This window comes from Neolamprologus multifasciatus, chromosome 8 (assembly GCF_963576455.1).
Source record: "Neolamprologus multifasciatus chromosome 8, fNeoMul1.2, whole genome shotgun sequence".
Taxonomy (NCBI): Eukaryota; Metazoa; Chordata; class Actinopteri; order Cichliformes; family Cichlidae; genus Neolamprologus; species Neolamprologus multifasciatus.
In genome coordinates, this window is record NC_140446.1 from 13,590,853 (window position 1) to 13,612,054 (window position 21,202).

General features: G+C 39.9%; 3 protein-coding genes across 6 annotated transcripts in view; all 3 read right to left on the reverse strand.

Annotated features, from left to right (window-relative positions):
- Positions 1-2,682, reverse strand: part of adam11 (ADAM metallopeptidase domain 11) — a 29,450-nt gene extending 26,768 nt beyond the window's left edge. The window contains exons 1-2 of one of the 3 annotated variants that reach the window (XM_085170887.1): positions 2,180-2,682; positions 1,876-2,027 (exon numbers count right to left, since the gene is read on the reverse strand). In XM_085170887.1, the coding sequence (XP_085027013.1) occupies positions 1,876-2,027; positions 2,180-2,237 (210 nt within the window). In that variant the 5' untranslated portion in view covers positions 2,238-2,682. The remainder of the gene's footprint in view (positions 1-1,875; positions 2,028-2,179) is intronic. The other 2 variants (XM_085170885.1, XM_085170884.1) reach the window with 2 other exon arrangements.
- A 958-nt stretch (positions 2,683-3,640) lies between these two features.
- On the reverse strand, positions 3,641-9,534 carry dbf4b (DBF4B-CDC7 kinase regulatory subunit). The gene is made up of 12 exons (XM_085170883.1): positions 9,301-9,534; positions 8,784-8,978; positions 8,168-8,341; positions 7,905-7,955; positions 7,740-7,809; positions 7,272-7,336; positions 7,042-7,081; positions 6,901-6,946; positions 5,943-6,074; positions 5,606-5,747; positions 5,356-5,483; positions 3,641-5,272 (listed from the first exon to the last, which is right to left on the reverse strand). Exons 1-12 carry the CDS (start codon positions 9,421-9,423, stop codon positions 3,832-3,834), a joined length of 2,607 nt encoding a protein of 868 aa, XP_085027009.1. The 5' UTR covers positions 9,424-9,534; the 3' UTR covers positions 3,641-3,831.
- Positions 9,535-9,645: 111 nt separating this feature from the next.
- Positions 9,646-21,139, reverse strand: LOC146512670 (gap junction gamma-1 protein-like). Of its 2 annotated transcripts, none has more exons than XM_085170897.1 (3): positions 21,086-21,139; positions 20,924-20,986; positions 9,646-12,821 (listed from the first exon to the last, which is right to left on the reverse strand). In XM_085170897.1, the coding sequence occupies exon 3, from the start codon at positions 12,768-12,770 to the stop codon at positions 11,400-11,402; it is 1,371 nt and encodes a 456-aa protein (XP_085027023.1). In that variant the 5' UTR covers positions 12,771-12,821; positions 20,924-20,986; positions 21,086-21,139; the 3' UTR covers positions 9,646-11,399. The 2 variants fall into 2 exon arrangements, with proteins under 2 accessions (XP_085027023.1, XP_085027022.1); XM_085170896.1 differs by having other exon boundaries at positions 9,646-12,817; positions 20,919-20,986; positions 21,086-21,124.
- Between the last annotated feature and the right edge of the window lie 63 nt (positions 21,140-21,202).

The following is a 21,202-nucleotide window of genomic DNA, read 5'->3' on the forward strand; positions in this document are numbered from 1 at the left end:
CTCCATTTTGGCTTAGTGTTTCTTACATAAACACTGTGTTGTGTCGATATTGACCTCAAGCTGTACTCTAAAAGCTTTAAGAACTGGTTTTATTATGTCCTCATATGCAAAACCTTAGAACTGACATTATAATGACTGTGTACTGTTACTTAAAGTGGAGCTTTACCCATTAAAAATATTCTCATACTTTCACTGGATATGAGCACTGGATTTCATAGCTATGACTCACAGATCAAATAAGAGTTTTTCATTAGGAAGGCCCACACTGTCCAAAGTCAAACTCAGAGCATCAGGTCACAAGTGCGATCAGCACTTTTAAGACTTATTTTTGGCTTTTATTGGCAGGACAATAGCAGACAGGGAAGCAGAGGAAATAACATACAGCAATTGTAGCTAAATTTTGTGCCCACAATTGAAAACCGCCCTATTGTAAGTTTTAAACCGGCCACTTGATCTGAACGCCAGAATTAACGTTTTTCTAAACTGGGAGAAATCCCAGACTGAAATCTTTTTTCCAGTCCGTAATTATAAATTTAAAGCTGGAGACAGTTTTACAGCAACATTAAGCTGAGCCTGCAAAGCTTTTCCTTGTTTTTTTTATGCTGTGTATATGACCAAAACTTCAAATACTCACGTCAATGTGTGTACAGGTAAGAGACTAAAGGTCAGACTTCACACTGGTCTAAACATAGCAGCCCCGTCCACCTGGTGTTCAAACCTTCTATTTGAGAAGGGCAACCAGCTCAGAGTGTGGAGCTACACCTGCACGATTCAGACAGTTGATGAACTAGAGGGATGCACAGCTGCCTGGTATAAGTTAAATAAAGATTATTTTGAACTGAGAATCATGGGAAGCTACTTTGGTAGAGCCCAAGACTGAAAATATGAAGCTGGAAACAGGAATAATAGGCCCACTTTAAATCCTTACGATGCATAATCACAAAAAACAATCATTGTGCAGCGATCGGCAGCTAGCACAGTGTAAAATAAGCCTGCTGATTGCATCTCATATCTAAATTCAAGTCTAAGGGCACCTCTGGTATCAGCAGAAAGAGATCACGAGACAACACACTGACCACAGGGGGCACATCAAGGTCAAACCCGTGTCATATCCACTGACCTGCCAGCCGCTGACTGACAGCGTTTACAGCAAAGGTAACAAAAGAGGACAGGTAGAGGTGTGAAATATCATCTGATGAGGTCGAAAGGAGCAAAAGGCTGAAGTTGAGGGGGTGGGATGTGTTTTATCTGCCTTTTTAATGCCGTGGTGTGTGTGGTGTGTGTGTGGGGTGGGGGTGTTAAAGAATGGTGTAAATGTGACAGACGGATGACTTCAGGAGAGAAGGCATAGAGGGAAAAACAAGCTTGATAGAGAGCAGATTTATTACAGTTTCCATCTTTTCTCTGTAGCAAACAGCAAAGGTTAGTTTACACTGTCAGTGTCCAGCTTTATGCACAGTAAACTAATCTGAAATTAATGCAACCTGGTTACATATCATGAAGATGACCCACATCAGCAAAACTATAACTAAAAATATGAAAAATTCAAATGAAAATGGTTTCAGTCTGCTAAGAGCAGTTAACAGACACACTTTCTACTCTACATTTTTAAGATTTTCTGCATCACTGATGAAACTGTTCCTGCTGGATGTTTGACTAAAGGCAGTGTTAGAAAACATCTTGGTTGGGGGGTCTACAAAGTCTACTCTTGATGTCTTTCATGTCTTAATCTGATCTCAATGTGGGGGGAAATGTAGAAACCGATATTTATGGAGATCTAATGACGATAAATTATGTGTTCAGTTCTGATGGTTTGGACAACAGGTGTAAAAACAACAACAAAAAAAGGCGGTAACAAAAGCAGGCAAAGCTCACCTGCTCACCGGCTGGGTGGTTCTTGACCCGGGTGTCCAGTCGGCTGTGCAGGAGCTCCTCCTCAGTGTGGATCTGAGGCAGGAGTCGCTTGGGCTGAACGACCTGCTCCGCGGGCGGCAGCCTTCCCTCCGGACTCCCCCATTCTCTCAGAGCTGCAGAGGACACGCACACAGGTGGGGCGAAAAGGTCATTTATAAGTTTTACTTACCAGAATCAACAACTGGCCGTGAGCTTCTTGATGTCCCTACTTATTTATTAAATCGCGAGTATTTGGCTCTGTGTTTGAAGCGTGGGAACCTCTTACCTGTCTCGGCGTACCGTGCGTACACTGCAGCGAACAGCAGGCATCTCACCGCGAGCATGATGCTCACATAGTCCCAGTGATTTCCTCCGTGCAGCGCCGTTAAATGAACCGACACCAGCCGTGAGCAGAGCTGCAGCAGGACTCTTGTTGTTGTTGACAGTGAAGACAAACACAGCAGCTTGGTGCCTTCACACTGTACGCCCGCATTTCTCACTCCCTGTCCGCCTGTGGCGCTTACAAACACCTTGAAGGTGCTCCTCCTCCTCTAGGCTGGGGTAACATGGTGTTTGTGTGTCCGTGTCGCCCTGAGCTGCTCGGCTTCACACACCTGTCTGCCGGCCTCGTTACTGAGTGAGGCTGCGCGAGGAAACAAGCAGCACGTGGGGCGTGACGGGACCACCCACACACTAATGGATCCAGCACTCGGGCCCGGGAGCCCGAGGGGAAACACCTGATATCACCGTGCAGATTCAGGCATTATTTTAAGGACTTCAAATGCATGCCATCCATCTAATGCATTTGAAACAGTGGTTTATTATTTATAATGCAGATGAGCTAAGTATATTTTCTTTGCCCTGTCGATTAGAATAATAAATACATTTTCTTATAATTAATATTGAATTAAAGCCATTATCCCGAAAGAATTGTGTAAATGAATATATTTGAATTATATATACGCAATAATATGATTCACTTATCGGTTGGGTGAAAACTGGGCAGTTAGTATTAATGAAAACTGGGATGAGGAGAACATATCAAATATTGTTCATGTCAGCTGGTCTGATGAGCCAAACAGGACACATCGACTTGCTGCTGCCCTTGCTTCATCCTTCACTTCTTATTTAAGTTTGACATACAGTCAGCATTTATAAAGTCTTCACCACACATGGAAAAAAGCACAGAGAGGGGGGATATTTATGAATAAAAACATTTATTAAAAAACACTGTACAAGGTTTCAATTCACATTCCCAGAGACAACTGACATACTTCCATATGCAAAAATCATGTTGCATTCCCTTTGTCACATTGTGACCTTTTTTCATGTTTAGAAGCAGCAGTGAGTTCTGGACTTTAGAGACCATTTCATCATATCAGAGATGTCCAAAAATGGTATTTATTGGTAGATGACCTCATACTGTATATCTAATAAACCTAACTTGCTTCTCCTTGACAAAGCCAGTCCTCTGGCCCACCCTCAAAATGCAGGAAAAGCTTTTTGACATTAATCAGGTGATTTGGCTCACAGTTCGTCAGTCCTCCACCCTGTGAACGCCTCATCCGTTTGACTATCAACACCAGCATATGTGGGACCTGATCCAGGCGCAGCACTTACAGTAATTGAATAATGCCCCCTTTCAGGAAGGCCTCATTAAATTCTCAGTATCGCCACGAGTTCCCGAACAGAGCTGCCTGAGCGACTGCAGTCAGCACAACACGCAATACTATTAAGGGGACTATGCACAATGAGGGTTCAAGAGGAACATGATCATCAACAGGATTCAAATTCTTGGGAAGATGCAGGATAAATTAATCAGCATGTAACGCAGAAGACAATTAAATCTGAAATTAAGCCCTATTTTTAAATATTTATTCAGTGTACAAAGGGCTTTTGTGCTTCCCATCTTTCACAAAAAAGTCAAGAAAATAGCTGTCAGTGCTGAACCTCTACAATCTGTACTACAGTCCTGCTAAAAGGGTCCCTTTCTTCCCCACACATTGAGCCGGATGGGGTTGATGGCTTAAGGACAGTATGCAGGTGTGACTCGTAGCTGGTGTCGTGCATCCAGGGACATGGCCTGTGGAGTAGTTCCTTGTCGAGCTCACAGTTCTCTTCAGTGGATGCCAGAGGTGTAGCTGAGGTCGGGCCCAGCTGTGACAGCAGGTCACAGTCCCAGTCTGACTCTGAGGATGATGGAGAGAGCTTCGCCAGGTCTGGGATGAGGCCTGGCTCGATACAGATTGAGGTAGAGTGAGATACTGAACGCTGAGATTCTTGACTAGAAAACCCACTGTGACATTTATCAGTGTGGAAGTCGACTGATTGAGTGGCAGCCGGGTCAATTTTGACAGAGGATCGAGCTAAATTCTGTGTACTCGGAAAACATAACGTACTACAAGTCTGTTTTAAACCAAACATATCCACAGTAGTAAAAGTTGAAGAGACAGTTGAACTGAGACAAGACTGAGAGATTTCATAACGGAGCTTGTCCAAGAGTAACGCACAGTCACTCTTTGCTGTATTGTCACTTTGTGGTTTTGGTGGTTTAATATTTTGTCCCGTCCAGCTATCACTGTTACCAGTCTTTGTTGTCCTCATCCTTTTACTGTTGCTACATTCAGGGCTGGCAGATCGACAGCGCTTTTTGGGGTTTACTGCGATTTCTGACTGACGAGGAAGGGAACGAGATCTACCTGAAGATCGAGTGGTGCACTCCAAATCTCTGTTAGAACACACAAGCCCAGCAAACTCAACAACATTGTCTGTTTTTGCTCTTCCTGCAATGGTCACAGCCCCAGAGGTAAGTGGTGGGGTGGAGAGAACATCTGTGAATGCTGAGACAAATGTAAACACACCATCCTCAGTTTGTCCTTCCACAGGCTGCTCTGTGATGTATGGTTGAGGACTAAGAACAGGGGGGTCTGAGTAAGGACTTTGAGGATTTATAATGTAGGAATAGGGGACTTGGGGGCTGAGGACTGGAGGCAGGGAGAAAGGGTCAGAGAGGGGACATGGAGAGAGATGCTGAATTTCAGGCAGTTGATTGACTGAGTCCTGGGCTTCTACTTCAGGTTTTAATACAGGCATGACTGGACTCAAAGCCCGAGGATGCATATCAGGCAGCTGGCAGTCTGTCACATAATTGAAAGACTGAGCGCCAGCGGGCTGAGTGCCTGGATTTGGGATGGTAAACTGAACTCCTGGTGATGGACTGGCAGGGCCGGGACAGGAAAGAGGACCCCTGGTAGGGCTGGAAAGGTGAGTATTTAATGATGAACCTCGTCTCTGCAGGGCCTGAACAGCATGCTCCGTCTCGGTATCAGAAAGAGGCTCCAGTTCACAGACATCATGGATAGGCAAAGGAGTTGGAAGTCTAGAGAAGGATACAGACGATCAGTTGAAAACAGAAAAAATATAAATAAATCTATATCAAAATATATCATAATCCAAGCTGACCTGCTCAGTTCTTCTTGCTGGGGTGGATTGGGATCAAATTCTGGAAGCATTTCAACCACAAGCTGATCCACCAAGCTGTAATTCAAAGGATCCAGCACAAATGTGCGGTGCTGATTGGACTGCAAGTGCTTCAAGGACAAAAAAACAAAAACACAAAAACCCACATCATGAAAATGAACAAAATCACCCAAAGGAACCAACTTCTATTTGCTTTAAATAATAATTTAAAAAAATTAAAAAGAATTCCTACCTCTTCCAGATTTGTGAATGATTGTTGGCAGCATTCACAGTAAGAAGGGTCCTTTTTGCGTGGTCGCCAAGGTGAAGGGTTACAACTAAGTCGGGATTTACTTTGGGATTTTTCTTGAATGCTACTTTCAACTTTCTTGACCCTAATTAAGAAAAATACAAATATTATGAATCCTCAAAATACTTTTTACAGAATAAAACACTTTCTCCATGGAGTGCAACTTATTTCCACCATATTTCAACCATTTATTCAAAAATGAAAAATAATCAAACAGTTTGTAAAATATATATATTAATCAGTATTATTCAAACAGTTAGCCAACCACATGTGAACAAACCTTGTTTTAGTTTCCTCCATCTCTGTCTTCTTTTCAAACCGAGGAGGAGGAGGACATTCAAAGGGACTGAATCGACCAGCGTAGTACAGATCTGGGAAGGTCATAGACTGCATGTGCAAAGGCTTGTATTTCCTGTTTACATGGCAGAATAACAGAGGGAGGAACAATAGAAAAAAATGAAAAACCAAATAAAAATGTCTGTATCAATGTTTCAACATTACAACACTAAGAATATAAAGATTGACAGTAATACAGTAATTATATAGCTGAAGCATTTTGAAGCTATACTAACCACTTTTCAAAAACTTATTTGAGATCGACTGTATCTAGCAGTCCAGATGCCATGGGTTCAATGTCATAGCAATGGCCCATACACATTAGCCAGATCACATCAATTAACTGAAATGAGAGCGCAAATGACGGGCTCTGTTAGCACACAGAGATCCCCTGCAGGAAGGGGCAGTGGAGCTTGCAAAGCCTCATCAAATAGAAATCGTATCCAGTTGAGCTCTGGCCTCCTGGGGAGCTGCCTCAGTGGGAGGGGAGCTCGTCACATTACAAGAAATTCATCTGGGCTGAAATACACACCTCCAGAACCAGCACCCAGTGGGGCAAGACGGGCAGAAACAATGGGATAGATCACTGCCCCCCACTGCTGCTTCACTGTCAGTATGCTTAACCCTCTAAAAAAGGCTCAAATCTGACACCGAACCATTAAATGAGGCCTTGCCGGCCTTGGGGGAGAAAGAAAAACCTTCCTTTGCCTTGCTAAATCCCAACTTGTCTGTCTTTACTGACTAGGATTTAATTTGGGGAAGAAAAAAAAATTAACTTAAAACATCGGAGTATCTTGTTATTTTAAGCTATTCTAAAACTAGGTGTGACTGATTTCTAAAGAAAATAAATAAACTTTCTCTTCCTTAAATATAAACTGAACTCCTCAAAAGAGGGAACTCACCTGCTCAAGTCCTCAATTTTAAGATACGGGGATCTCAAGCCCAAAGCTGTTGACAGCAGATTTGAGAAGGAAAAGACAAATAAATTAGCCAAAGTACAAATGTTGTGAGGAAATTGAATCAAAACATAACCACAGACTTACCCTTGACAGCAGGAGAACCTTGATGTTTAGTGCCAGTCTTCTGCAGTAAAAATAAAAATCATCAATATAAAACCAACATCAACTATATCTTTTACTTCATTCAGTTTTAATTGGTCTCCATCATGTGTTTGCTTGCTATGGTTACCATTTTCCAGCCCTAAAATCTAAAAGCCGCTACAACAGGAAATCTGTCAAATGATGTGAAAAGATAAACAGCTCAAACACCTTACCTCTGCCCTCTTGTGTTTAGTACTGAAGCTCTCTCGAGTTAAATGTTTCAGATAACGGAGGACATCTGATAACACGTTAAGGAACAACTTTCAATGTGCAAAACAAATAATGTTTTTTAATCTGGGCACTGAGTTTAAAACAAAGTACAAAGGACACTGTAGACATCTCTCCTAAAAATATACTTTTGAGTACTGAAAATAACACAATAGTTCAAGTCCAGCCACTTTAGGAACAATCTGGATTTTTTTGTAGCGCTTTGCCAAGTTTCTGATTGTTCCTTGGACAAGATAAACAGCCACAAACTGGTACACAGCAGACAACTTCAATTAAAATGAAATGCCGCATTAAAATAGCAGCATACAAGAAAACATGAGCAATCACACAATGCCATCTGCTGTGAGCATAGGCTCACTGCATGTTAATCATGGTTTGTTGTGAAATTCCATTAAATTTAGTCAAAAGGATACCATCCACATGCAAAATCTTGACTCCCCATGATCGAGCACTGGACAAAACACTGCTTCCCTGCAGTCGTTCCTACAAGGCAGATTCATCAGAAAAGAGACAGTGAAGTAAAATATCAAAATACATCATCAGTACTTATAAAGAGAATTTTGTCTTCATTGACTTACATTGTTGCGAATGGCTTTTTCGAGCAGCGCTTTCCCTCGACTGCTGCAAGCCTATAGACACAAACGCAGTGCAGTTATACAGTGTAGTTCATTTAACTTACACTAATGCCTAATGAGTTTGATCTTTTTAGTGATCTTGTGTTAGAATGTTTTCAGAGTAGCTTTCCAGGTTTCAGGGCAGTAAATCATCTGCCAAAATAGATTTGTGGTATTTGATAACTAATCAAAAGCCTGACTGAAAGTGATAAAAGGAGATAAAGTACCATTGGCCTGGGAGTTCCAGGTCGCTGCTTGATGAGGCCGTTGTCCCGCTGCTTAATCAGTTGTTGGGCTGATTGACTTGCTCCACCCTTTGAAACAATACTCTTCTCGTCCAGGCCTTCTTTGTTTCCAGTCACAACAAAGTTTACATCCTTGTGTAGAAAACTCTCGACCCTCTTCAAAAGAAAAAAAAAAAAAATTAAAACAATATCCATGTGAGTTTCTGATGAATGCAAAATCTAACCTCAGTCCAGTGGATGTACTGTAAGTGTTCACTGACCATTTGAACTTATCAAGTGTTTATCAACAGTAATAATACTTTATTTTCTAAAGAAAAACAAAATTTATTCAAACACACGAGTACAGCCAATGACATACAAAAGAAAAGATCAGGTCAGTGAAGACGATCAATATATTCGTTATTAGGGTTGTATGCGTGCAGAATTCAAGACTAAATCCATTATTCAAAGGTTTAAAAGACTCAAGATTGATGCTTTTGTCATCTATATCAAAAAGTGTCTGTCTTCTTACAGACACTTTTGAAGATATATTTTAAATACAATGCGACAGCCTTTTAAAAAAAGGTTCCACTGGCAAGCTATCTTAACATATGCTTACCCCTCCAAAAAGAGAGATGGATTCCAAAAGCAGGACTGTTGGCTGTTTCTTCACATTGTCCAGGTAGAAGGTCTTTCCCTCCAGCTTTTTTGCCCCAAGACACAGCTTTCCCAGGAGCCCATATCCACGTTCTTTTAAATACTGCTGCGGTTGCATGATCCTGATGCAGTAAAGGCTGTCACAAGCACCAGGAGCCTACAAAATTTAAGGAACATCTGTCAAGATCCAAATAAGCTTTTAAGCAACAAAACCGGCAAGAGTATAAATTAGCTTTCTAGCACTATGTTTACAAAAAATTGTTTTAAAGAGCAGCAGTTTGAATTTCGGTCACGTAAGATTACCACCAAAACGCAACTGCGCAGTTCAAGGTTCAGCCTAGCCACTCTACTAGTTAGCTTTAGCCGACTTGAGCGAGGTTAGCTCTCTCTAACAACAGCCAGAAACCATTCAATGTCGGCTAAATTTAACCCATGTTCTGCTTCTTTGTGACAAAAAAGAGAAAAGAAACACGGCTTACTTGTGTTTTGTTCCTGTGCTGGAGAGAAGCGAAAAAAAAAAAAAAAACTGCTATCGCTTCGTCAACAAGCCGGCGAAACTGTAACCGCCGCTTTTTCAAAAACACTGGAGGACGTGCGGACATGAAGACGGCGTAACATCCGGTCTGACGCTGCCTTCAGGTGCTTTTCAATCAGTGTGAAATCAAAAGTTGAAACGCCTTCCCATTTTAATTTAGCACTGACGTCAAAAAAGAAAAGACTGTTTGCTCCTGACGCTGCCCTCCACATAACCTGTTGTCTGAAACGTGAGCCCTGGCTTTCATTTTCAAATTTACCTTTTAATATATATGAAATATATTATGAGTTAAAGGTAAGGTTCTTACAGTCACTGGTACAGTATCCTGAACCCAACACAAAAGCACCCTGGTTATCAATTTGGCCTTTGAAAAGGAAAATAAGAGAAATAACTTATGAAATTCAAGAAAACAGACAATAACAATTCATGAAAAGAAACTTAGCTGTTTAGTAGATGCTTCATCTGATACTTATTGCAACTGATTATCAGCATGTCAGAGGGTCAAACACAATGACTACAGAAAACTACAATCACTGGTCAAACACATTTCCAGAGAAAATCCCCAAGATTCATTTTTGACTATGGTAAATTCTACTTGCCATGTTAGTTTTAAGGAGCCATATACTAAATATTTCACCACAAAATATATTAGATTTCTCAGTGATGAACCTTTCTTTCAATAAAAGTTCCAATATATGACAGATTTAAAATATAGACACAGAAAATATTTGGTAAGTTTTATCTACAGGGATCCCACTGAGAGACATAGAGCTATTATATTACTCCCTCTTTGTGCCCAGCAGAGGGCAATGCAAGTTTGAGCTGAGTACCAGTGTAAATTACCCACATGCTCAAATATTCAGCATTAAATTAATAATATAGTTTTCATTCTAGACCGACAATCAAATCATTGAAAACAAGACAAAGATTATGAGACAAATACAAACTCTTTATTCAAAACATGCACGTTTTGTTCCTCCTTTAACAAAACCAAACACAGTAACAACAAATGACAAATGGCCTTTCAGACTGAAAATATGGAAATCCAAGTAAAAGATTGATAAAAGAAAGAAACAAATGAAGCATATAAAAAGCTTGATGCACTCGTTCTTTTTAATGTATACTACTGGATGAATGGTTGAAAAAATAAAGTATGTTAAAAAAAGGTAATACCTGTACTATAATATATGACTTTTTTTAAAGCTTGCCTCTCGAAACAATAACGAAAACTTCTCTTTTCTTTCTCCAAAAATAGTGGGAATGCTTTTAAAATACCAAAAGAAAATATGGTGAAATTACCAGCTGAAACACACTGTCTCTTATTTTTTTGTTAGCTGTTTTCAAACACAACTTCTAAAAAAAAAATCATGAGAATTAGACCAGGACATTGTTGTTTTAACTTACATAAAACAGACAGCAGGACATTCCAGTCAGCTGCATTTAGACTACCGGAAAAACTCCCTGTGGTCGTGAGGAGGGCACTGCCTGACTATAGCGTGCAGGAGGCAGGAAACAGGATGACCACTCATTAACTGTGAACTCAGCAGAATATTCGCTTCTCTATTCTTGATTTTGCACAATTAAACATCATGCATTTTTTACTAGAGAACTGGCATGTTAAAGACAATATCTAATGATTCATACGGTTTAGGGCTGCAGTACCTATGTGAAAACAGCCTTTTTGTTGCTTGAGGGAAAACGATCTACACCAAAAAGAAACTGAAGAACAATTTTGAATATTCATGAGAAAAATTATTCAAATCTTTAACTGTGGATGGCAATGAAAAAAAAACTTTAATTCTGTAACATAAAGGGTTGCTCAGTTTGAATGAAGCTGCTTTTAGATGGTTTAAGTAAGGCACTTTCAATTGCAGCATTAAAGTCTCTGCTTAAACAAGGTAAAAAAAACAGGGTACCAAAATCTTAGCGCAAAATGTATTCAAGATATTATTTCTGATACTCTCCTCTGCTCTATTTTCCTGCTATACAAAGCTTCTTCACTGAACTGAGCTAAATAGCTAAGCTGTTTTACATAGTCGTGTTTCAAATCCACTCTGAACCCTTTATGACTCCATATTTGCTGCTACTGCTGGTGCCGCTGCTACCTCTGTCTGTATCTGCCCTGCTGGAGGCGTGTCTGTTGGTCTGCCGGTGTTTACGTTCACGGTGGGGCTTGCTGCGGTTGTTAGTGTGGCTCTGCAGCTGGATGTAGGTCTGATTATCACCCTCCAGGATTTTCTGAGGTCTACCGCTGTCCTTATGAACAGCCCTGGGTGCATCTCCCTTCCCAGCTCTGCACTGGTTTTCATCATTAATGCCATTCTGTTGACGCTCCTCTTGGGGAATGTTCACGTGATTCTGCTGACATGCCAGCTTGGCATTAGTGAGATCAGTGATGGGTAGTGGTTGGTTGTGGTTCCCTAGAGGAGGTTTGACGGCGATGTTGTACCCAGGTGGAGGCGCTGGTGCATTCCAAGAAAATGGGTAAGAGCTGTAGTCTTCCTCACTCAATCTCACCTCGTTAAGAGGGCCTTGTCCTCTTGCCAGCCCGTAGAGCTCATCACTGGGGAGCTCCGTCTTGCGGGAGTGTATTATCTCATACATGGTACCTATGCCCAGGTGAAGCATCTCCCATATATTGAGTGCTAGACAGAGCAGGGAGACTGTGTACATGATGAGGAGAAAGATTGTCTTCTCAGTTGGTCGCGACACAAAGCAGTCCACCTTATGAGGACAGGGCTGGTCTTTGCATACGTAGGTGGCAGGAACGGAAAAGCCATAGAGGGCGTACTGACCACAGAGGAAAGCAACCTCCAGCAAGGAGCGCAACAGGAGTTGGAAGACGTAAAGGCGCATCAATCCATCCTCTTTGATACGATGACGCCCATCATGGCGTACTTTGGCTTTTACTTTTCTATCACAGCTGCCTCCCTTTTCTGCTTCACAATCGTCGTTCTCCACCTCTGCCACTTCATAGATCATCGGGTCTTCCTCGTCGTCATCCTCAGCCTCTTCAATGCCCCTGTGCTGCTTTCTGCCTGCAAGATAGTGCTTCTTGGGTTTCTTCTGGGAAAATCCATTCACTCCCCCACTTTCTGCCTTCTCCTCTGCCCGAGCAATTTTGTTGACAGCGTAGCCCAGGTACATAACTGAAGGGGTGGCCACCAGGATAATTTGAAAGACCCAGAAGCGGACGTGTGACAGTGGAGCGAAGGCGTCGTAGCATACGTTCTCACAGCCTGGCTGGGCTGAGTTGCAGACAAACTTGCTTTGTTCATCGTAGTAGATTGACTCTCCTCCTACGGCTGTTAGCACAATGCGGAAAACAATGAGAGCGGTGAGCCAGATCTTGCCCACAAATGTAGAATGGTTGTGGATTTCTTCCAGCAGGCGAGTCAGAAAACTCCAGCTCATGGTAGTGGTGGAGAAACTACAGCAAGAGGCAACATACAGTCCTCTTACTCCCTGTGGAGAGAACAGAAAGCTTTGGGTCATGCATGCAAACTTAAAAGGCAAATATCTACATTGATTCATTGAACACTGAGGTGGTTATGTCATCTCTTTTCGAGCTGTTAAGGGTAATAAATGAAGTCAGAGACAAAAGAAGAAACTAAAGGTTTACTCCCTCCAGGATTCGCTGCTTCTACCATAACCGAGTATGGCTGCCTCCATTCCCCTGCTGGCCTGTGATCCAGTTTGTCTCTTTTGCCCCCCTTTTAATCCTTCTCCCTGTCTTTTCTATGTCCTAAACTAAAAAGGAACATCATTACTTCTACTTCTATCAAACATGGTTTAGAGAGTGATGGCACACTGTCTTCTCACATAGATTTATCGGTTGGTTAACATGGCATTTTTCATTAGTGCTACAGGTCACATGAAAAGCCATTACAGGGATCTTCTAAAGGGAGGTGGAATTGCTCAGAAAATTAAACATTGTGCATGCCATATATATATTACACTTTGGCCTGAATAAGGCCACAAAGGTTTATTACACATTCCTTATAACCTTTACTGCAATTTAGCTTATTGTTCTATTTGAAAACATATAATCAACCATGGTGCTGCTGACATAATACAACCACAATATGTGCATTAAAGATAAAATGAGCTTCCTGAAACAAAAAAAGCAAACAAAAAAGTTCCAAAACTTTGTATAATGCAAGCAAATTCGTTTAACTCATTGCTGTACATCCACCTAAAGGACAAAAAGGTACTCTGAGAAACGGGACTTGACTCATATGCTCTTGACATGCCCTCCAGGATTACAAATGTACATAACTAACACACTTTTCCTTCCTTTCACATATTATTTTTAATTTGAAGACAAACAAAGTTCAGCACAGAGCTCTTCTTGCCAGAATCTGATAATAGAGTAGGAAAAAAATGATTTCTTACTCTTTCCATTTTTGTATATCTCTCAATTTGTCTCTCTTTTTCCTGACACACAGAATGAATTGCTCAGCTTTTATTTTACATATAAAGACGTCACACACTCTTCTGCTGTACTCACTATGTGTTTTGTTTAGCTCCATTTGTTTGCACAGATGGGTATGAGCACTTAGCTCTTCTGCAGAATGCACACCTACCTCCTGATTTGAAATAAATCACAGGCAAGTACTTTGTCTTTCCTATACATGGTAATCAAATAGTGTATTTCTTCACAATAACAACACTTTCATCCTTCAATGATAGCTGTGCCTTGCAGCTCATGTCCAAACACATCCTCAATATTAGTACACAAAGGGAAGAGTAATGAAGCAGATGGAACGCCTAAGTGTAATTGCCATCGTAATTTATATTACACCTTAAAAACTAAAAGCCATTCAACGTTGATTTGTTAATTTACAACAATATACAATATATTTATTTGCCTATTATGGTAATGGATGCACTCCGCATTAAAGTCTGATTGATATAGTGGCTATCTGATATTACTAGCTGCATGAAATATATAACACAATGCAGAAAAAGATGCATATAAAAATGCTGTTCTCACACAGAAAACTGCCATTCACCTGTTTGCTATTTAAGGTAGGACCTGACCTTCAGAATTCACCTGAGTGTTATCTAACTGTGGTGTAAGGCTCTGTGAACTGGCCGAAGACCTCTAATGTGCTTCTTTATGTGCTTAGGACGTCCCAGCGGAGTTCTGAGAGTGTTTGTTACTTGGCGGAGTTAGGAGATTCTGTTCGGGGATTTTGATTCACAGAACCTTCCTTCCATTAGATTTTGTACATATTGGACTCTTAAACCAAGCACTTCAAAAAGACTTTGTATATAGCACTATCTACACCAGCACTGTAAATAAACTCACCGCACTTTCATTCCTGAGTCCTGCATTTGAGTCCGGCCAAACAAATCATGACAGCAGAGTGTGGATCACAGAGCAGTAAGTGCTGCTTAGTCAAGCAGGCATTCAAAGTAAGCAAAGTAATTTTTAAATATGTGTTAGAAATGGATAAAAACACGGACTTATCTTTTTCTTAAATCTAATTGCTAGAAATTAAGGTTGGCGTAAGTGCTGAAAATCAAGTATATGTGCATTAACCTTTTATCCCTAATCCAATGATAATTTACATTTAAGTTTAGCTGAAGTAAAGCCATTCATTGATGTTCAATAATGCCACCATTTTATCATAAAATATAAGCTGTTGAGACCCAAATGTACTAAGCAGTACATATCAGCATGATATTGCAATTAAAAAATGTTTTGATGGGTGCAGAAAAAGAACACAGTCAGTTCCTTTCAATGGTGATGAGCAATTGGCCGAGAGTAGAACAAATTAATGAGCCAAAAACAGGCAGACCTGTTGCATGGGATTTATGTAAGAAGTTTTGAAATAGCATGACGTTTCATGAGATTTCAGTCAATGAGAGGCAACTGAATTCCAAGATCTAAAGAGAAGCTCTAAAGGGAAGGGGGGGAAAAGGAAGGGAGAAAAAAGACTACAACAAAGTTATTCTTTGTGTGCGCACTGCTGAGATAACATACACAGACATGTGTACTGATCTCTGTGTAGAAATGTGACTAACAGCCTGAAAAAAATGCAAACGTCTGTGCTCACAGTAACTTGGTCACTTGTAACCCGGCTGCCTATGAAGATGCAAGTTATATCCTCGCACGCATCTTTTATTGAGATTTTTCTCGTCTCTCCCTCCAATACCCCACGTCAAGTTCAGTTCAGTTCTGCTACATTAATATACCAGTATTACTCAAGACCAGAAATATGTGGGACTCGGCTCCAAACTCATCGAAGAGCTACAGGAGAGAGCCAACATTTTGGCTCACAGCTTTGAGTCATCTACAATCGGCAATTACCCACTAGTTCTGATAACATCTCCAATTTCAAAACCCCCACCGGCAGCTATCACAACCACATAAGGCGAAAAAACTAAGACAGGCCTTTTTGTGTTAAAGTTGGTGCAATTTATAGTAAACTGTGTGCCGCAAACCTTAGTAAATCCTGTTTGTGTGAGTCATTTAAATATTTTCCTCCTAAAATTTCTGGAAGGCTGCAATAAAGCTAGCCATAAAAATACCTGTGTCCACGCCTTTTAGTCACAAAACTGACAGTGCAACTTGTAAATACCGAAGGCAGCTTTTTTAAGAGGTTTTAATATAAATATAAAATTTTATCTTCAATTAAATTAATTTCAGTTTTGTGTATATAGTGCCAGCAATACAAACTTTGTCTCAAAGTGGTTTCTATCGTGAAGTAAAGAGCCTACAATATTAGAGAGAAAACACAATAGATCGGACAATCCCCTGTGAGTAAGCACCTGGTGACAACAGTGAGGAAGAGCTTCCTGTTACAGGAAGAGATGTCTGGTTAAACCAGGCTCAGGGACGCCATCTAACTCCAGGACATGTGGGTAAAGAGAAGAAAAGGAGAAGAGCACTTTTTTTCACTTGTGCACTACTACTAAATACTCTACCTAACCCCAAAAAACCTCTAAGCCGAAGACACCCATCTGCTCAAATCTAGGGCTGCAGACGCCTAAAGTAAGTAAAGTTTTAAAGATCTAGACTTCTGTGGGGCAATCTTTGCATGTGATGTGCCTGACTTTAGAGGCTTCCTAAGAAGAGTTTGTATTCAAACAATCTAGCTCCTGCACTACTACTAACTGTACAAGTAGGAACTGCTGATATATGGAATAATTTATTTTGCCACGCTGAATAGAGCATTCATCAAAAAAGCAATTCTTTAAAGCTTTATCTTTACTTGGTTCATTTATGTCACAAGAAAATAAATTACAAAAAAATCAATCAATCAAAAGACAAATCAAATGGGTTAAGGCACTATATCTTTCATCTGTAATCTTCAGGACGCCACGCTGCAAGTGACTATTACATGCTTCGTACATAATTTGAATATGTAATAATTGATTGATTATGCTATAATCTTATGAATCTTTGAATTTCTTGAGGCGACTGTTGTTGTGATTTGGCGCTATATAAATAAAATTGAAGTGAATTGAATTGTCAGTGTATTTTGAGTGTGTGTAACTGAATATAAACAATACCTCATCAGCCTTTTACAACTGAGGGGTAAAAACTTCCAAGTATGACAAACTATGTCAATTTCAACTTTACATAGTTCTAATTTAATCAGCTTTTAGTTTTGATGTTGATATAATCTTAGAAATGGATTCTGACATGGTATTTGTTATAGGTAGTTCTCAGAAAAGATTATTAATTAAGAATATTCTTTTTAGAAAGCTGCCAAAGCTTTTGGCTGTTTTATATCATTGTACACTGAATGACACAGCAATTCGCTCACAAATATGCTGATAACTGAGACAATTAGAGGTTTTCCTTATTTTTCAGAATGCGTCACTTCAACAGCCCAGATAAAAAGTGATATAATATACACCACATATTATACAAGTTCAAATGCAGGGCTCTATACGCACACACACATACTGATTCCATGCCAGAAGAATTTCCCACTAACGCTATGTAATAATAAACACAGTGACACGCTGTCACATTCAGTAAGTATGACACATTAAAAAAATGTCCAGCTGCTAACATAAGACTCAATATTCTTCCTTCCTAATGTCTCACTCCGTGAAGAAAAGAAGTTCTGAATGTCTCATTAAGAGTCACGTGCCCTCCAAACCTGCACATCTGGCCATGTTGTGTAATGTACCATTTGGAGGCCCAGTAGCACAGTATCACCACTACCCAAACACGAACCTTACCGACGGCCTGAAACTGGGACAATCCTTCACATTGCTCATTTTTTAACTCATGATCAGCCAGGATACGCATGCAGTGTACAGCAAATTTAAACATAAAAACAACAACCTAATGTAATTAATGTAGGCACACGTCTCACTTAAGCATAGCAAGGTACATATACAATAGTTTTAACTGATCTTCTTGACTCAAAGCAAAGAATCAAGCAAAAATAACTCAAAATATTCCCAATATTTTAAGCTTGAGAGTTCCGTTTTGATGAGAAGTTCCCAATATTATTTGCATTTGGCATCAAATCCATGTGTTTTTCTGCACTAAATCAAACACTCAAGCACAATAGACATTTCAGTATATTATATGATCAAAATCACAAGGAAAACTGTAGATTCTTGTCAAACAGAGTAATGTGGACTCAGTGCCGCTTCAACACAGACTCATTATGCTTACTTGTATCACAGCCCTAATCTGAACAGAGAACCTGGGTCTTTATATTTAAGCTTTATTCCCACGGGTCTTGATAAAAGGTTCCTCAGCAAAAGATTTTTAAGGAGCATATTTGGGTCTGATGATCAGCAATCCTCCAAACCGAAAATATTTATTTCAAAATAAAAAACAGAGGCGTGTTTTCACACTTAAAGAAAGGTGTGAATGAACATCTGTTTAGATAATTACCTTTCTGTGATTATGCCCAGACTTTGTGATAAACACGCCATCCACATTTGTTAAACACATATGCACCAGACCTGAGCCTGCTGTCAACACTTTTTTGCTTCCATAAAATCTCTTAATTCTATGGTGGGAGGACAAGAAAATAAACCTCACAGTTATGTCTTCATGTAAAGCCACCTAGTCCCTAAATGTACAGCTCCACGTTACTTATAGTGCCACACTGAAAGCTTTCCCCAGATGTCTCCCAGACCCGCCGCCTCCTGCTTCCTACACAGCTAGTAAAATAACTGGGGTTGTACATGCCTATCTGAGAAGGCTTCAAGCTGTGGATGCGAAGGTTAGTGGTTTCCTTCAAAGCTGTAAAAGTGATGCTCAACCCAAAATCTAACTTTGAGCATGAAACAGTCAACAGCTATTAACTTAAAAGGGAACTGTTAAAAGTTTGTGGATTGCTGAGACTGCTCTTATTTTTGGAGCGCGTTTCTTCTTGATGAGATACACGTTATATACACAGTAGAAAGCTGAATTAAAGGAGGGAAAGCATGCATCCCATGCTCCCTGCCTGGACTTAAACCAGGCAGGGAGCAGGCAGGGAGTTGTTAGTTAAATGTAACTAACAACCCCCTGGCATTTAGACAGAAGAACGTGAATTGCTTCCACGCTGTGTCCCAGAGCGAATAAGTCAACAACAAACAAGAATTCATAAGATCAAAGAAGCAAGAGGCAGGTTTGTCGGGGCACTACACCAACGCTAATGAGGATGGAATAAAAAAGAAGAAAACAGTGACAACAGCCGGCAGAAAAAAAACATGTCTAAGCTAACGTACATAAATAAAATAATGACCACGTATTTTTCCCAAGGAAAACAACAGCGGTGTAGTTAAACTAAATTAAACCCTCAGCATCTCTTATCTCTGTACCTTGCGTTTAAGAGGCAAAGCCCACGGGGTATTTCCAGGGTCACTTTATGAGCCATCCACTCAAAGATGTCAAAACACTCACTATGATGCAGCATGAGGCGCACAGTTTGATGTGGACACGAGCCTCTAGCTTAAAGAGTTTGTTTGACTACCTTGAAAAAGTCAAGACAGGTACATTATGGTTATATATTCCTGAGATGCAGCTGGAAATACCTTGTGTAATAGGCGTAGCAATATTTCTCTTAACATTCAAAATTTACGACATGCTATTATCTATGCAGGCGTTCTCATAGTTATTAAAAATTTTGAGGCCGAGTAAAGAGGTTTGGACTTCCACCAAGGGAAAATGAGCAGGACTGTTATAAAAAAGATATTTTAACTGTTTTTTTTACGAGTGGGAAAAGTCCCCAAATTGGATAAACTGAAGAAAATTAATGGAGAAATATATAAAATACCTTATATAAATAAGGTAACACAGACCCTCTGTCTTAAAAATATGCTGAGCATTTGTGGTTATACCCACATTCGCCTATTCACATAATTAACTGTGAGGAGAAAACGTAGGGTTGTATATTTTCAAAAAAGATAAAGAATAAAATTATATCGCTTATATTGATATTGTGTAACATTGCATACATAATCAATTTCATTCATAAACTCATGCTTGTGTACCTGCAGTGCTCAAAAGCCTGGCCACATTCACTCAGATGTTACATTAAGGTTACAACTGCATATGTGGCATTAGTTCATGTGAACAAATTCCTGAAGCAACAGCAGCTGCTGTTTTGCACATCTTGTGAGTAAAAAACAGCTTGAACAGTAAAATTGCTTTAATTTTAAAAGACGACTTATGAATGAGCTTTATGTCATATCACTCAGCCGTCATATCATCCAAACTATGATCTAGGATTTTAGTATTTTACTTGGTTGAGTAATTTAAACAGACTTAGAGCACAGGATCAAATTAATTTAAAAAGCCATTCTCGGTATTGTGATGAATCTTATTACCCCCTTGCTTTGTGCTTTGATTCCTTTCGAGCCTTCCTGTTATCCCAACCAGAACTCAGAGAGACTTCAAACCCCATGTGCCTGTAAAATAAATAGAAATATATTTTTTAAAACTATGTAGCCTTGCCTAGCCAAAGAACTAAACTGTCTTTCATTAAACAAAAGAATTTAAATTAAAATAGTAATATTTAGACCCACACAGCATGGTCTTCCAACTACTAATTTCGTTCTTAGTTGCTGAAGAAGATCCACATGTTAGAAAAAAAAAGTTATTCAGGAAAAAGAAAATATTTTTGCTGCATACAGACTAAAATAAAATTTCCCTAACAGGAGTTTAAGGGATTTATGCTAACTTTATGCTAATGCTAAAATAAGATGTCAAAGTTTCAGATAGGGATTTCCTTTTCTTTTTTTGGGGGGGGGGGGGGGGGGGGGGGGCACCAAATATATTGTACACACTTTTTAAATATTTGAATTATTACAAACAACATTTGTGAAATTACGGTAGTGTAATAACCTACAAAATAATCGGCTAACTAAATCTGCAACCAGGTAACCGAACTTGCTAGCAAAGCTGAGTAACTTGCTAGACAGGCTAATCTAACATTATAGCTTCTTAATCAAAACACAACAAAATTGTAAGAAAAACAGGAGAAAGTCAAGTCTGGTGGTCTTTCTAGTGCCCTAATGATTCATTCCAATATTTTAGTAATAATTCCCTCAAAACAGTTTTCACAGTTACTCATCACTTATTGTAGCCACCTCACCTTTTCTGGCGGACTTTTGCTGGATCAGCATTTGAATCATCAACCAGCAAGATGTGGTACTCCCTGTATGCAGAGAAATACAGTCTTCACCACAAAATTACACCACAGTGGTTAATAATCATCTCCATTCACATAAAAGCTGAGGGTGAGTTTAGCTCTTACTGTTTTAAATGTAAAAGTAGCTCCAGCAGGCTGAACCAAAGACGGAGGGAGCTTGGTTGGAGCAGAGGAAGGCAAACTGGCTGAAGCGGGAAGGAGGGGTTTCTGGGCATGTGTGTG

What these genes read in the sequence shown, in the direction of transcription:
- dbf4b (XM_085170883.1), bottom strand. Translation starts at nt 9,423, where the DNA reads ATGTCCGCACGTCCTCCAGTGTTTTTGAAAAAGCGGCGGTTACAGTTT. An exon ending in CAAGATTTTGCATGTGGATG is followed by an intron (nt 7,337 to 7,739) that starts GTATCCTTTTGA and finishes ACGTGTTATCAG; the next exon opens with ATGTCCTCCGTTATCTGAAA. An exon ending in AGGTTCTCCTGCTGTCAAGG is followed by an intron (nt 6,947 to 7,041) that starts GTAAGTCTGTGG and finishes TGCTGTCAACAG; the next exon opens with CTTTGGGCTTGAGATCCCCG.
- LOC146512670 (XM_085170897.1), bottom strand. Translation starts at nt 12,770, where the DNA reads ATGAGCTGGAGTTTTCTGACTCGCCTGCTGGAAGAAATCCACAACCAT.